This window comes from Drosophila melanogaster, chromosome 2L (assembly GCF_000001215.4).
Source record: "Drosophila melanogaster chromosome 2L".
Classification (NCBI taxonomy): Eukaryota; Metazoa; Arthropoda; class Insecta; order Diptera; family Drosophilidae; genus Drosophila; species Drosophila melanogaster.
The window spans coordinates 5,922,793-5,939,850 of NT_033779.5; the positions used below are offsets into that span (position 1 = coordinate 5,922,793).

The window sequence follows — 17,058 nt, forward strand, 5'->3', positions numbered from 1 at the left end:
ATTTAACTAAAAATCTTCGATCCTCATGGAAGACCACAAACTATCCTCATCAGCAACTTTAAATAATTATTATTAGATGATTTACATTTGTATGTATCTTTTTATTTTCTTGTTCGTCGGGGATATTGGTAATTTATGCGTGAATGGAAAGTGTATGTGGAAAGTGTAGATGGTAAGTCTAGATGGTAAGTGTAGATGGTAAGTGTAGATGGTAAGTGTAGATGGTAAGTGTAGATGGCAAGTGTAGATGGTAAGTGTGTGGATATGGGTGCAAGTTTCCGAGTCGACCAGCGGATCCGCTTCCTCTCGATGCTGATCACCTAATCTGATTCCTGTGTGCAGCTATTCCGGTAAGATGTGGAGTGGAAGTCCATTCGTGGGCGTTCGATTTGCAGGTCTGGGAAGCGCTAACTCTTTGGTGCTAGCGTCCACCATACTGCCAGTCTGGATTGAAGCGCGACTTTCCGGCCGAACACCTTCCGCCGGGACAACAGTTGCCGCCAGGACAACCCGGCTGGCTCATTCCTCGAGCGCCGTAGCTACTACCACCCGCCTCCATTCGGGGGCAGTGGCCACCGGGGCAGTTGCCACACGATCCGCAGTTGCCACTTCGCGAACCCTGCGAGCAGTAGCCGCCGTTGTTGCTGCAACTGTTGCTGTTGCTGTAGAAGCCGTCCATGCTGCTCACTGAAATCGTAGTGTTAAAAAAAATATAACTATTATTACTATTTCTCAGCACACCTGACACTTTTGTATGATATTAGGCCTTTGAATTTTAATAAAAAAAAAAATTGTGTTTTTTTTTTTTTTTTGTTTTGCTGAACGGACTTCCGTGTAGCTTGAAGAGGCCGAATGGAATGAACAACTGGTAGAACCAAACTCGACAGGCTGAGAAATGAAAAACCCCCAGCCTCCTGTGTCTTTCGAACTTCAGTTCGAACTGAGCAGGCGCAGGCGCTGATTTTGCGGAAAGTGGTGAGTTTTCTTTCTTTGCCTCGGGGGCGTGGCCTAACCTCACACGCACACAAGCATACCAGTCGGGGTTGTTGGAGCGAAAGAGAGCACAAATGCTCATGGGGTGGGGGCATAGAAAAATGCGACTTCTTGATGCCGCAAATTTGCCATGTGTGCGGAGAGCGGGGGCAGCGGAGCCGGTGGTGGCAGGCAGTGGGTGGTGGGTTGTGGGTGGTTGAGTTACGACCGACGGCGACGCTCACGTCGTAGCTGCAAATGACTTTGCGTTCTGACTGGTTAATATAACCGCAGGATCGCACTCGTGCGAAGGTGGAAGGGGGGCTGTGCGTTTGGGGGCTGCCTTATATACGGCTGCGAGAGGGCCGGCCCCGTGGGAGCAGAGTCAGCCAAATGGGCTGTGTAATGGACACGGGGCTTATCCTGAGACCCTCGCCGAATCGACTTACAAGACTCCACCCTCTAAGCCGAGTGTCATGTGCCAGAACGTCTTGCTGCGCGGTCGGTCGTGTGGGCAAGTTCGGAGCACCCCCCGCTCACACTGTCGCAAAAGTCACTTCAATTTGGATGAGAGTCAGTAAATCAACCCCTATCAACATACCAACAACCGACCGAGCTGCGATTGCGATTGCGATTTCGATAGCCATAGTTACTCCGGCTGGGGAAACGCCATTGTGGAATCGCCCAAAAACACTACCACTCACTACCGAGCCATATGCAGGAATAGAATAGTCTGAACGCTATATATCCTTTACACATATCGCAAGCTACCAGGCTATATGGATGCTTCCTTTCTGCTTTCTATAGGGTCTTTGCAGCAGTAAATAGCAAAAAAAAATACAACGATTTTATGGTCAGCAAGTCACCAAAACGAATAATACTCTAACATCAAATTAGAATCATTATATCTAATTCGAGATTTACACAAAAATGATTTATATGATACTGGTTTCTAATACCTGAACGTAAAGATCAAGGACTTCTTTAGATTACATTTCCTTTCAGTCCTTTATTTTGTGATTATAATATAAGTATGAATATAAATAATATAAATATAAGATAATTTTGCAAACCTATTCAATCGAAGTAATTCGCAGAATCAAATGCTCCATCGCTCCGTTTAACAAATGACTCGAGCGCTTAAATGTACCCCAACTGTAGCGCCCTTTCGTCGGAAGAGGTCCTGACTTTAGAACTAATAATCCGACAGCCTACAAGCTCCGGATTGCGCCAAGCAAAGAGGAAAAAGTGTAGGAAAAAAGCGAGAGAAGCCAGGAGAGCAGCTGAGCATCTCTGCCGACGAAGGATGTTTTGGCAAGCACAGGAGCAGGACATCCGAGGGCAGGCTGTGGGAGCAGGACGGCGCCAGCACATACCAATACAATGTCGCAGCCGTTCCACGGCTAGCTTTTCGTCATTCTTGACATTTTGTGGTGAATTGTCGAAAGCCACAGGATATGTGCGCCAGTGTGCGTGCCGAGCGCCACTGCGCTAGTGTGCGTTTTCAGCTGGTTGAATGGCGAGTGTGTTGGTGAGTGGGTTGGTGTGTGTGTGTGTCGGTGAGTGGGAAAAAACAAAAATGGTGGACGGCAGGAAGTCCCCTCATTTGCTGTAATCGCATCAGGCCGGGGCAGTGAAAAAAGGGCGTTTTCCGGTTGGTTACCCGGCACTCCTCGCTCTCCTCCCTCGGCTCTCTTTCGCACTCTCTTCGAGGACTTCACGCCGACATGGGAGAGTCAGTGGGTGGGTGCATGGGTGCTTGGGTGGCTGGGCTGGTCGGTCGCTTTTGGTCCACTATCAGGGGATGAAATGTAACATTTGGTAGCTTTTCGTAAATTTTCGACTTTCGTTTGGTCTTCTTTTTTTTGTTCTGTTTGTTTTTGTTCGTTTCTGGGTTCTCGGCTCTCGACTCTCGATTCTCGGCGCTCGCCGCTTTTCATTTTCCCATCTCAACTGGGTTTTTCGCCTTTCCGTTTGTGGCTTTGCTGCGGGGGGGAGTGAATGGGAGTGGGATTGCGGGTGGGGGTGGCTACTGCCTTTGGCTTGGCTCGCCCTCCTGTCAAATTGACTGCAAAAAAGGACCTCTCCTTGGCAGCTTCACTTTCGTAATTGGCGGTCTGTTCGCTGCTGGCTCTGCCAGCCTTAGCTTCCCGTTTCATTCGCAGTTGGTCCGTCAGCCCAGGCGATCCGCATTTGCGTCCGCAGCAGGTTTCCGATTTCAGAACTCTGATTCCAGCGGCAGCGAATCGCGTCGGCATCTGAACATTTGAAAATAATCTAAAATTGCAAGTGACTTTGTGCACCGGTTACACTAAAATTGTTAACAAATCGCCATATATTCTGAATTTAAATTTAAAGTGCGCAGTGCGGAATATAAATCAGAGCAAACTGGATACGTTAGGGTTCAAATACTTCCATCAACGGAAAATGGGCACAGGTACGAAATGCGTCGGAATTTCCCATTAACATCTAGTGGCTATACCGTCGGCAATTGAAAAGCTGTTTAAACACTAATTATTTATGAGCATCCACATCCGATAGATTGATAGCCTTATGCAAACGTGGAAAAGCGATGCGTTCAGTTTTAAAACATTTTTTTGTAAATAGTATTATTGTCTGTAATTGCATAATTTTGAAGAAATTAGAGTATAGCCATAGTGGTTCTTTTAACGCGTAAACGATAGGTGAACTTATTGTAAAATCATGAAGTATTTGTCTTCTATAATTCATCAAAATTGTTAAGCTGAAAGGAATCGCTTAGTATGTTAAGTAATGTGCAAATGATAAACCTTAGAAAAGAAGGAATATTGTATTAGCAAATGTTCACATTTAGTCAACATTGGTTTTTGAATCACATTAACTAGTTTACAATATTAGATGTTTTGTTTCGTTCGCTCTTTCATCCTGATTGCTTGCAAATTCTTAACAGGATAATAAGGCAAATCTATATAGCCATGTAAACTTATCTGTAGCAATTCATTTGCGAGTTAACTTTTAATGATTTTATTGTAAACTTGACAGAAACGTGACAGACATTGCCAGACCATATTAATGACATTTTGATTCGTTAAAAAATGAAAAAGTAATTAATTTTCTCGTTTTCCTAGTTCAAGAAACCATTGACTCTCTAGTAAAAAGTGTTACAGCTAGATTGTAATTTACAAAATCCTTTCACTTCGTTTTCCGATGTTCTTCCAATTATGGCATTAGTAATTCCATTTCCATCCTGTTGGGCTCCCACGTCACTCCGATTTTAGAATGACCCATTGTGAAGCTCTCACGCCGATAATGCAAGCCCCTCACGTTTTCCCACACCCGATAGGCTTTTTGCCTATCTAAACATGTCCGCGATTTCCATAAAAAGGCAAAAAGCATATTGAATATGTTTAATATAAAGACATAACCCGCACACACCGGCCAACTACCGAATAAAAAAAGGGGTTCCAAAATAGGAAGTGATGGCGTAAATAAACAGAAATATGTAAAATCAACAATAGCGAAATTTAAAAAAGAAAACAACGGACTTAAAAAGGTTCGTGGCCCAAGGTGTCAGTGGTCCTTCAGATTCCTATTCCGCATCCGCATCCGAATTCGAATCCGATGCAACCCCAGAAAAGGCCCACTCGAGAGGTGTTAACACGCTGCGGACAATTGACGATCCGGAGGGTGTGAAAATTGGCAACACGCGCCAAACGGAACGGCGACCCAAAACCAAAACCATGGCCACAACCGAGGGAACTTCACCAGCGACAATATGTCAAATGTCACAGGACAAAGGACCGCAACAAAGGGCGAGCGTTTTATTTTGACAAGTGCCGAGTGTTGAACTTAATTTGCGAAGCGTGCCAGTCAAAGGGCTACTATCCAACCTCACATCATTCCATCCTGCTCCCGCCCATTTTTCCGCACAGGATATGGGCGTGTGCGGGCCATTTTCACAAGCTAATCCGCGGCAAACACTCTCCAAGCAGCGCCGCAAAGTAGGCAGCATTCCTTGGGCGTGACGCACTGGTTTTAACAGGGCGCAAGAGCTCCGGAAGGATTAGCTCTTAATAAAAGTTAAATATGCCAATGATTAAATACACTTACTTGCCATTGTTGTCGCACAAGGCAGCTTGTATTTTCCAGTGTCATACATTTTAAGTGGATATATCAAATGTTGAAAGAAATTTAAGACAATCAAATGCATTTATATTTATTTAAAAATTATTGATAATATTTCTAAAGAAGTAAATGCTTGCTACAAATTGATAAGGAATCTAAAACGCTCTTACCATATATATTCACCTTATTATCCTTTTTAGCGGGCGATCGCCTGTTGGACATTCCCTGCAAGGTGTGTGGCGATCGCAGCTCCGGCAAGCACTATGGAATCTACAGCTGCGATGGTGAGTCCTGGATCCGATCGAGTTGACAACAGTGTAAGCTTAGCTAATCCCTTTCAGGCTGCTCCGGTTTTTTCAAGCGGAGCATTCATCGCAATCGGATTTACACCTGTAAGGCCACCGGCGATCTCAAGGGTCGCTGTCCGGTGGACAAGACCCATCGGAATCAGTGTCGCGCCTGTCGCCTGGCCAAGTGCTTCCAGTCGGCCATGAACAAGGATGGTAAGTACCACCAGGACATACCATACCAATCCGCGCCACAAGTATTGTTTTACTTGCCAAATACACTTAATTATGCAGCAAATTAGCTCGGGAAGCCTGTTTTCGCCAAGGCTTTTGGGCATAAATTACATTAAAAGGGGGGGAGGGTAACCGAAATGCCGGTGGCTCCCGCCTTTCCAGCACTTGTGGCCAGACTCCAGAAAATGCCATTTGAATTTTGGCTGAATTTGTCATTAAGCTGATTATAAATTATGCGAGCCCCAATCCTGTGGTCGTGCCTCGGGGGCAAAAACCTTAATGGGGGAAAGTGTTGAAACTGATTTAAGTGAGCTACACAAAGATACATTTTACTTTGTTTTAAAAATGGAAAAGGGCAATGGTTTCGGAAAACATTTGTTCAAAATTACCAAAATTAAATTTTAAATATATATTGGATTAAGAGAATAGGAGCCATTAGTCTGCTGATTCCAACTCATAATTAAAAAAAAACCAGCAACGTTAGCTGCTCGAATTTGGATATCGACCGAGTGTACCCCATTCAGGCGGTAATCGGCAGTCGGATAGCCATGACCAAACCGAGAACACAGCTCAATGCAACAATGCTAGCTTTAAAGCTCTTAAGCCAACATTAAATGTAGCATAAAAACACATAATAGCGAGGAACATTCTCCGTATCAACTGGCAGTTGGCAGATGGCGATGGCAGTCAGGGTGCGGACTTTGGGCGACTACATCCAGGAGCCAAACTCATCTCATGGATGCGATGCCAGTATTCAATGTTCAGTATTTGGTATTCAGTGTTCAGGAGCTGCCATTGATGGGTTCACTGCACAGAAGAGCCGGGCCAGAAACAAGGGACCAGAGCAGCGTGAGAATCGCAGCAGATTTTCTCACACGCAAAGGCCACTCTTTTGGGTGGGCGGTGGATTGAGTGGGTGTGGGTGGATCGGTTTGAGGCGTGAGGGTCGATTGACAATGTGCACTTAATAGCGGATTACACGCATTATCCGTTCGCTGAAAATGCGACTAAAATGTATTGACAATCAAGTGATGATGCCCAAAGCTCGAACTTAGACGTCAGTCAACCCAAGGACCTTCGCAACGATGCTGGCTTGTGGACCGAGATGAGGGGCGCTGAAACGGAAAGGGTCCTTTGCCACCACCGCCCAAGTGAAAACTAGAGCTGCCCACAAAAAAAAAGCACAACTGGAAAAAAAACAGGATGGAATTATAACGATTGGAATGATAGCCGACAGCATAGTTCTCTATAAAGGAGTATGGACTTGATGCAGTTGGGATGATAGCTCCATAACTTGCAAGATCTATATTAATGTAACAACGATGTAAGAAGTAATGCAATTAAAATTAGAGTTTGCTAGTTACACCTTATAATCCTAAACTGCCTTTTTGAGCCTTAGAATTCTTCTTAGATTCCAGGTAGCTGCCAAAATATCCATCATTACTACAAATACTGTACTGTAGAAGTCCAATTTCCCAACCAAATTCGGGGATCCTGTAAACATCGAAAACGGCAGAATATGAGCATGCTGAGAGATGTACACACGTGTTCCTCACATTCCTTGCGATATTTTCTTAGTTTGCCGCTACAAAGCCTCATGTTGGGCTGCCTTTTTGGGGTTTTTCTTGGCTGGTTCCGTAAATAAACAACAAACAGCCATGGACGCCAAACACTTCACACATCTTCCACAAGCCCCACACTTTGGCACCCACCCTATGTGCTATATGTACCCCCAGAAAAATGCTCCGCCCTAACGCCATTCTAGTTTCCCCAGACAAAATGCTTTTGTTGTTTAGAGCAGAAAGCAAAAAAGCCACAAAAATCGTTCAAGGCACGTTTGTGTAACATTTTTGTGAGTTTGGATTGGGTGGGTCATGCGAGTAGTAAACTTGTTGTTGGGGGTCGCTGGCCTTATGACTGTGGTGAGGATTTTGGGGATTGAAAGAAGTTGCGACTGTGGTTTGCCCTTCTCAGTTTTCTCATTTTTCGTTTTAAGTTAATTGCAAAGGTAAGGGAAGATTTGTTATAAATACATCCAAATACTTACTATCTATGTATCTAAAAATTACAAATAAAGTTCTCAAAATAAGATGAAGATATTTTTTGAGCTGCTTCTCCTTAGTTTCATACATATATCAAATATATAATGTCCCATTAAGCTGTGAAATTGTGGGTTTTTTACAAAGACAGCTCGTTTGCCCAAAGGACATGGCAATTTGACAGTTTTCAGCTGACCAATCAGCATGCCACCGTACTTTAGAGCTGACAAATAAGTTATTATGGGAAAATATGACAGGCGTCGCACATTTCGCTGTCAAAGCTTTCAGAATTCAGAAGCAGAACTGCCTCCCCCAACCAGGCTGACAGAATTACAAATGTTGGCTACTTTGTATGCTAATATCGTGGCGGGCAGGATGCGGATTGAATGTTGGAGGTTTGAGAAAAAATGGAAGGGACGACAAGAGCTCTCCTTACAAATTATGTTGCCACTTGTCACATTTAATGGTATTTGCATTTGTATACCCCAAAGTGTCAGTCACACGTAGCGACCCTCCTGAACCATCCAACAGTTTTTCACTTTCTTTTTCTTTGCCAATATTTACGCGGCGATTTAAGCGGATTTCTCATTTTGAGTGATTTGTGTCGCTTCTGGAATCCCATTCTTAAAAAGCTCCTTTCACCCGAGCTCCGTAAAGTGGGCGTGTAATAATGATGGGGTCATTATTCCCCCGGTTGTGTGATGAGCCGAAAAGTGATATGTAATGATGCTTATAATGGCCAAGTAAAATGTGTAAATATCCCAAATGGAGACACTTCTCACAATGGAAGTTACAAAGGAAGATTTAGAACCATAATTTTACAATGCTGGTATTTGATTATAAGTTGAATAGAGCATTCCCCTGTGTTTTGGGGTTAATATTCAATAAAGTTCTTTTTAAATAATTTGTTTACAAAATATGGCGAGGTATTATATTTGTTTGTAAGCTCTATAAGGAGGTCATTGCAAATAATTCCATATTTGTTAAGTAGGGGAAACGTTGCGTATGAGTAATAAGCTTAGAAACTATTGTGTGACGTCTCAATCTTATGTTATTGGACCTTTCCTTATTATATACGCACATGATAATAGATAATACCAATTATTAAAGCTAAAATTGAAAGGAACATAAGGAACATAAAGGAACAGGAACATAAGAAGTAATTTTCTGAGCTGTATGTCATTTTAGTTTGCCATGTTCTTGCCAAAGAAACCAATGAAATTCGAGCTTCTGCAGGTCAGCATGTCTAAGTTTATTAATCAATATTGGAATAAGACTTACAATTGTCCTTTGATTTCCATTGCGAGGCTTAATGTGCATCGGAATCCAGTCTTCTCGACTTGAGTCGATGTGTACTAACTTTAACTTTTGCGCTTAACGAAGGCAACTTTCTCCGCCCACACTTTCTGGCAAGGATTAAGCGAGGCAAGGCGATAAGACAAACAGCAGAGACAATTCCAAGTGGACGAGCGAAAACCTTTTGCAAGATTCAGCCAAGTGTAAACCCATTGGAAAGGACGGCAGAATGGAGTGCTCTTAGTTTCTGTTGGTGTTTCCCGGTGTCACTAGCACCTTGGAGTGTATACTCTGAGTTGTACAAGTATTTTGTTGCATACTTCTGGGCTCTTAAGCCCTTTTGTCAACAGACTGTGGTTCCCCAGGCTGGCTTCATTTTTGGCCCAAGTCTGTGGGATTGGCACTCGTTTCGTTCGTGATGGTGTCAATGTACAATACACTTTTGTTGTTGTTGATGTCTATTCTGGAGACGACTTTTTGGCGCTGGCGCAAAAGGCAGTCACTGCTAATTTCATGACCACATTTTAACGTATTGATTTTTGCTGATGTGCAGCCATATACACACTCCTTCATATATTCGTATATATATATATATGTATGTGCGTACATACATACATACATTCGAACCCTGCTGATATTTATTGTGTAGCTTTTAAGCCGCCCGGTTCGGTTGAGCCAGCGTTGAATTCCCCACGCCACATTGCGTATACGCAATTTCATTTACACATGGCTGCAGGGCACAGAAAGCCATGGCTGAGAGACACGCCCACACATGCAAATTCACACGCACACCCACACACGAACACACACACACATGGCTGCGTGTTTTACTTAATTGACATTATAGCCTACTACGATATGTGCATACACTTTTGCCAGAGACTGTGCGACATGTAAATGCGCCTGGCTTGCACATGTCATGGACACGAACCCCAGCATTCAGGACACCATCATGCCCATGCCCATCTCCACCCACACCCACACACAGATGCACACCATACACATCCTGCCTGCATTGCAGTGTGCGTGAGTGAGTCAAACGTGTCAGTGTCAACATTAAAAGCGGATTTAAAATCACTTACCCACTGGGCGAGCACAACTCGAATGAGAGTCAGAGGCGTAAAAGCCGTTGGCCTCATCATGTCCGTAGCCACTTGCCACGTCGAATGGGCGGTAAACACACGGACATGCACACAAAGTGTTCAGGAGTCAAGCAGCAAATCGATGGAACGAGAGTATCAACTATCTCCTACCGATCGAATGATTCAACTATAAGCAGGAACAATTCCATACCCTTGATTACCCTTTGGATTACCCTAAGCTGCTGCTATCAATAGGCATAATAAAAGTAACCTATTATTATAATATAATAATAATAATAATAATAATAAACATTACCTAAACTCATGAATATTTCATTATTATGCTTACAAGGCAAATAGCTGGCATAGTATGCAAATCTCATGAATATGAAATCTAATTAACACTTGACTTATAAACTCTTACGGAAATCAAGGAGTTTCCCTTTTACTCCAAATTTCCCGCCCATTTCGAAACAGAAAAACACCTGGGAAACCTCCCAGGCTTTTCCGAAATGTGTTACAAAAAGTTACGCCCGCTGGGAGCGAAAAGAGCGAGTGAGTAAAAAAATGACAATCTACAAATCTAATTAGCAACTCATTACGAGGATCGCAACCCTGCTCACAGGACACCACCTCCGCCGCAGGACAGCGAGGCAAATGGAAAAAGAGAAACATAGCGAACATATTGACCGATTTGCTGAAGTTAATCAATTAATTAGGGTAGAGCACAGGGAAGCGGACCAGAAGTTCCACGAGAGCAAAAACAATTATGTCAAAATACATGCGTTTGAGGGGGAAAAGGAACCATTTCGTAGGCGGCGAAGCTGAGGAGCGTCGGACAAAGGCCGCAATGTCTGGATGCCAAGGAAAACGCGGCGGAAAAATTAATGATAAGTGGCAGTGGAAAAGCGAGCTGCCACACAGCTGGCAAGTTCCCACGGCGAGACACGACCACGGCGACTTCACGACGATGCCGCACGCAAACTACCAAATGATGGTCATCATCATCAACATCACGGCGAGCGGTGGCCAGGACGAAGGATACGCAGCCGCCCATAAGCTGAAAAGCGCAACGCGTGCCCCAGAAATCGATGCAAATAAATCGGCAAAATCGGTAATGAGCAGATGCGGGGCATATTATGTCGTAATCAAAACGGAGCGCAAAAGGACTTCCGACTCGAGTATATCAAAATGCGTTCGTTTTGTTTGGCAGGCAAATTAAAAGTAAATAAGGCAACGTTTGCAAATTGTGTGTGTGTGTGTGTGGGCATGGGCGTGAGGCGTAACACTCGAGAACAAACCGAAATAAAATAAAAAGATACATAAACCGTGAAATTAGGAAAACACTTGAAGTGATTCGATGTGCTCCGAGCCGAGCCAAACGCAGGGGTGTCTGTGCAGACCCAGTTTTTCGATCCCATCAGGGGGTTGCAAAAGGACTAGTAGCCGAGTGTTTAATAGTCCATAATGGCCACATTATGTCGACACAAGCTGCTCCAGTGCGCAGTCACCCACGGAATTGTGAGGCCAACAATGGAGTAAGAAATGGCCAATTGTCAAGTACTTACGGATATCTCAACCATTCAATCATTACAATAGACACTTTTAATTATGTAATTACGGTGTTTGGGGAGGAAATGCTCATCCATTTTATTATGATCTAGCTATCAAGCTAACTTGTAGCTTTTGATATTTATTAGATTTTATGGTTTATGGAATTCTTAGAGCCTTAGTAGCATGATTAGTATGTATAAAATAGTCAAATTATACCGCATTGATATTGCGAAACTAACTCACTAAAATCAAATGCAATTTATAAATTTTATAAGATCCTCAAAAGTTGATTCCCAAGTTCAAAAAGTATATTCCACTTAATTCTAGTAAGCTTTTTTGAAACGCCTGCAGTGATTTGCCCGTTTTGGTGTTAGAGAGCAGACACGACTTGTGCATTTTCCATTTTCATAACTTGGCAGTAAGTAAATCGTTACTTTTTGCTCATCAACTTACTTTTCTGCTTTTGCCTTCGGTTGCCTTCAAACAAAGTTTGCTACGAGAAAAAATGTCGACGTCCGTAGAAAGCGTAGAATGCCAAAATCAAAAAGGATGTGAAGCAAACAAGTACTTAAGTTTAAGTTTTTCCTGCCAAGGCAGCTAATTTTGTTGCCTTTTTCACGTGTTTCTGTGTTTAAGGAAACAAAAAAAAAAAGAAAAGTGAAGGAAAGTGGGTGTTCCAGAGTCAGAGCCAAAGGGTTAGCTTGAAGTTTGAGTTCCGCAGGGAGTATTTTCAACTTTTCTTTCGCATTCAGCTGAACCGCAATTTTTTTGAGTCGCGCTGAAAATGGGGACCTGAAGTTTGCTAAACCCGCAGCATAAAAATTTGATGAGTTTGGCATTTTCTTTAATTGAAATTTGTGATCTTTTAAAAGCTTTGAGACTTCTTCCCGCTCTAGGTGGCAATGTGACAACTTTTTTTCTAGTTTCAAACATTCGTGGAGCGCGGAATGAAGATGAAGCCAAGCTGGTGGGGGCAAAGGCTCTCAAGTGACTGTAGTCATTTTGCGGGGGAAAGACGCACTCACATATGCGATTAGCTGGGTATTAAAATGTCACCCCTTTTGCGCCACGTCATGCAATCTACAAGATTCGCAGCGCTACTATAGATACATTTAATTACAAACAAATAAAAGTCATGACAGCCACTCACACACGCACACACACACATGGTTTGTCAGCAGACAGTTATGTGCCCAGGTTTTTGGCTCGAGGCATGTGCAACAGTTCTCACGCCCGAGGACAGTTCATCTATCCAATCCGCTACTTTGTGTTCTTATAGCTCGTATCTTTGCATCTCCAGCTTCCTAATAATCGGTTTATTATTTCTTCCCTCTGGTCCCGCCCTTCCCGCACCACTGACCCAAATCGGCTAAGGCCCAACCTTTTGCGACCATGCCACAAAAAGCCCGTCCCGAAAAGTTTCAAAAGGGATAGATAGCTGCGGAAGATGAGAAGAAAGCCAGCCGAGAGTATCTTTGAAATTAACTTTATTTATTTAACTACTTAGAGCCAGATTATCGCAATTACACACTTCAAATGTTTTTATGCAAACCAGATGGCTTCGTCACATGTAAATGGCAAGCCAATGATTTAAAAATTGATATAAGGTTAATCTATATATACGTGTGAACTTAGATCAAAGTACTAGTTGCAGAATGAATATATCTAGATTTTGTATCTAAGAGTACGCTTTGTTTATTATAAGATACTACACATGCACTTCTTACTCGGAACTTCTAAATGTTTTCAAAAGTCAACACTCATTTTCCTCTCCCCCAGCTGTGCAGCACGAGCGCGGTCCTAGGAAACCCAAGTTGCACCCGCAACTGCATCATCATCATCATCATGCTGCTGCCGCCGCCGCTGCAGCGCATCATGCAGCAGCCGCCCATCACCATCACCATCATCACCACCACGCCCACGCAGCGGCCGCCCATCATGCGGCAGTGGCTGCAGCGGCTGCCTCCGGGCTGCATCACCACCACCACGCCATGCCCGTCTCGCTGGTGACCAATGTCTCGGCCTCGTTCAACTATACGCAGCACATCTCCACGCATCCGCCTGCTCCGGCGGCGCCACCCAGTGGCTTTCACCTGACGGCCAGTGGCGCCCAGCAGGGACCAGCTCCACCAGCTGGCCACCTGCACCATGGTGGAGCCGGACATCAGCACGCCACGGCCTTCCACCATCCGGGACATGGACACGCGCTGCCTGCCCCACATGGCGGCGTCGTCAGCAATCCCGGCGGCAACTCGAGCGCAATCTCCGGCAGCGGTCCCGGCTCCACGCTGCCCTTCCCCTCGCACCTGCTGCACCACAATCTGATAGCGGAGGCGGCCAGCAAGCTGCCGGGCATCACTGCCACAGCCGTTGCGGCGGTGGTGTCCTCCACTAGCACGCCCTACGCCTCGGCGGCCCAGACGTCGTCGCCTAGTAGCAACAACCACAACTACTCCTCGCCCTCGCCCAGCAACTCCATCCAGTCCATCTCGAGCATTGGATCGCGCAGCGGTGGTGGCGAGGAGGGCCTCAGCCTGGGCAGCGAGAGTCCGCGCGTCAATGTGGAAACGGAGACACCTTCGCCATCGAACTCGCCGCCCCTTAGTGCTGGTAGCATTTCGCCAGCGCCCACGTTGACCACCTCGTCGGGATCGCCGCAGCACCGCCAGATGTCGCGGCACAGCCTCAGTGAGGCAACCACGCCGCCCAGCCACGCCTCTCTCATGATTTGCGCCAGCAACAATAACAATAACAACAATAATAATAACAATAATGGAGAGCACAAGCAGTCGAGCTACACATCCGGATCACCGACACCCACAACGCCCACGCCGCCACCGCCGCGTTCTGGTGTAGGTTCCACCTGCAACACGGCCAGCAGCTCCAGCGGCTTCCTGGAGCTGCTGCTCAGTCCGGACAAGTGCCAGGAGCTCATCCAGTACCAGGTGCAGCACAACACGCTGCTCTTCCCGCAACAGCTGTTGGACTCGCGGCTGCTCTCCTGGGAGATGCTGCAGGAGACGACGGCGCGACTGCTCTTCATGGCGGTGCGCTGGGTCAAGTGCCTCATGCCCTTCCAGACGCTCTCCAAGAACGACCAGCATTTGCTGCTCCAGGTAGGGATGCTCTCCTAGGTTAAATAGTATTCTTGGCCATATACGTATGCAATAAATTACTCGGAATTCTAACGAAATCAATCCACTTTGTTCCAGGAATCCTGGAAGGAGCTCTTCCTGCTCAACCTCGCCCAATGGACTATACCGCTGGATCTAACGCCCATACTGGAATCACCGCTCATCCGCGAACGGGTGCTGCAGGACGAGGCCACACAAACGGAGATGAAGACGATCCAGGAGATCCTCTGCCGCTTCCGCCAGATCACACCCGACGGCAGCGAGGTGGGCTGCATGAAGGCCATCGCCCTGTTCGCACCCGAAACCGCCGGCCTGTGCGACGTGCAGCCGGTGGAGATGTTGCAGGATCAGGCGCAGTGCATCCTCTCCGACCATGTGCGACTGCGCTACCCTCGCCAAGCAACCCGCTTCGGCAGGCTGCTGCTCCTGCTGCCCTCGCTGCGCACCATCCGGGCGGCCACCATCGAGGCGCTGTTCTTCAAGGAGACCATCGGCAATGTGCCCATTGCTCGACTGCTGCGCGACATGTACACCATGGAACCGGCACAGGTGGACAAGTGAACCGGCCACGCATGACAGTCGAAATGAAATCAAAATCGATTCCCTAGCACCTAAGCGCCACCCATCGGTCGTCGTCATATGCGAACTTATTTGTATTCCAATGCGACCCGAATCCTATTCAGATTCACTGCGGCAGGAGGCGGTCCAAATGTGGGGCGGAAGCTGCAGATGCTATGGTTCGCAGGACGCCATGTAATGGAGGCGTATGTACTAACCGCGCTCCTCCATTGGCGATGCAGTCCGCGATGATGGCGCACTCCCACACCCACACCCGTACCCACACCTTGATTTATCGCCGGCAATGCGTCGGAGTCTCCTTACTTTCGCTTCGTTTTCTAACATTTGTATCCTTATTTTATTTCATCTTTTTCCACGGATTTTTCGTTTTGACTGCCTGGGCGGCACTCTTTATTTATCTTTCATTCGACGTTTTGTCGTCGCTTTTCTAAAAATTCCCCATGTTATTTCAACCTGGCAAGGACCTCGCAGTCCCATTCCCGCGCCCTTACTTACAAATCACTTCCCATCCCACATCCAGCAATTCCGTGGTTTGAATTCTTTCGTGCATTGACTACGAAATACCCTTTAATCAGACAAATAAAGAATATTAGTTGTAATTCTTTTTTCTGCAATCCAGCTCTAAAACGGGTTTCTTAATCGAAATCGATAAATGTAAAAATTATACATATCCTTTACCAACATTGTTTGCCTACTATAGGGTATTAACAGTCGTCAAAGATCCTTCATCCCTGAAAGTCTGCCCACTTTTACATTCATGATTTAATATGACTGCTTTTTTTTTAATACCTTCCTCCCGGTTTTTCTCAGTTTCCACTTTTTTACCATTCGGGGTATCATTTCGAATAACGCGTTTAGAAATCGTGAAAATGAAAAAACAACTTTGCCGCAGGTCAAGCGACCAATTTATGTTGCATGTTATGCCTCACTGTTACTGTTGGCTCGTTGGTTGCCTCTCTGGCTTGATGTTTCGGTTAGTTGTATCTAATGCATAGACGGATACAAATGTATCCGTGTATCTGGACAAGCACTTGCATCCGTACTCCGCTTGTGCAAGTCGCCGAATGCTTTATAATTGAGTTTTTCACATTGATACTCGTAAGAACGCGAAGTTAGATATAGCGCAAACAAAACATTAACTAATATAAATGAATGTAATATTATGGTCAATCTAACCATCTAAGGCAAATTTAAATAAATAATAATATATTAAAAAAAAATTTCATTGCTTTTCTATTTTTTTTCGTTAAGAAAATATCTATTGGGTATTTGGGAACTTTCTTTTAGTTTTTAAAGGAGACTTTGGTAATTGATAAGTAAGTATAGTTATTTCTTTTGCGAATGTGTTCCATACATACATTCCCTTGGCTTTAAACCGAACCGAATATAAATGGATATTGGTAAGATCTACAAAGCTTCAAGCATTTCGGTTCCAGATAAATTTCAGCGTTGTAGGCGCTTGGTGGGCGTGGCCAAAATGTTAGTGATATGTATTTCGTAGGCGCCACGAAAATGATTTTTTTACCGTCCTGTTACTGAGATTTTTGTATGAGGATATTAATATATACATATCAGCATCTGGCATTCATTTGACACTCAAACTCATAACGTTTGAAATAAAAATCCGACTTTTAAGTACTTACTTGGTATAGGTACTATAGTTAAGTAAAACCTTTTTCAATTTTAAGCAAAACAAACATGGAGTAAACTAATCTCAAGCTTTTTGGAAAGGTTGTGTTAATGGAACGTTATTTTTAAGAGCCTATGAATATTTCTT

The 17,058-nt window shown here is 44.8% G+C and overlaps 2 protein-coding genes and 1 non-coding gene across 5 annotated transcripts; 1 reads left to right on the top strand and 2 right to left on the bottom strand.

Moving 5' to 3' along the window:
• Positions 1-83: 83 nt before the first annotated feature.
• Positions 84-861, bottom strand: CG9016 (uncharacterized protein). Of its 2 annotated transcripts, none has more exons than NM_164665.2 (2): positions 747-861; positions 84-687 (listed from the first exon to the last, which is right to left on the bottom strand). In NM_164665.2, exon 2 carries the CDS (start codon positions 677-679, stop codon positions 422-424), a length of 258 nt encoding a protein of 85 aa, NP_723127.1. In that variant the 5' UTR covers positions 680-687; positions 747-861; the 3' UTR covers positions 84-421. The 2 variants fall into 2 exon arrangements, with proteins under 2 accessions (NP_723127.1, NP_608970.2); NM_135126.3 differs by having other exon boundaries at positions 742-861.
• Positions 862-2,412: 1,551 nt separating this feature from the next.
• On the bottom strand, positions 2,413-3,169 carry asRNA:CR43926 (antisense RNA:CR43926). The gene has a single exon (NR_073729.1).
• dsf (dissatisfaction) lies at positions 3,145-16,469 on the top strand. Of its 2 annotated transcripts, none has more exons than NM_001273180.1 (5): positions 3,145-3,409; positions 5,277-5,360; positions 5,418-5,579; positions 13,348-14,684; positions 14,781-16,469. In NM_001273180.1, exons 1-5 carry the CDS (start codon positions 3,400-3,402, stop codon positions 15,261-15,263), a joined length of 2,076 nt encoding a protein of 691 aa, NP_001260109.1. In that variant the 5' UTR covers positions 3,145-3,399; the 3' UTR covers positions 15,264-16,469. The 2 variants fall into 2 exon arrangements, with proteins under 2 accessions (NP_001260109.1, NP_477140.1); NM_057792.3 differs by having other exon boundaries at positions 14,781-15,974.
• Positions 16,470-17,058: the final 589 nt, after the last annotated feature.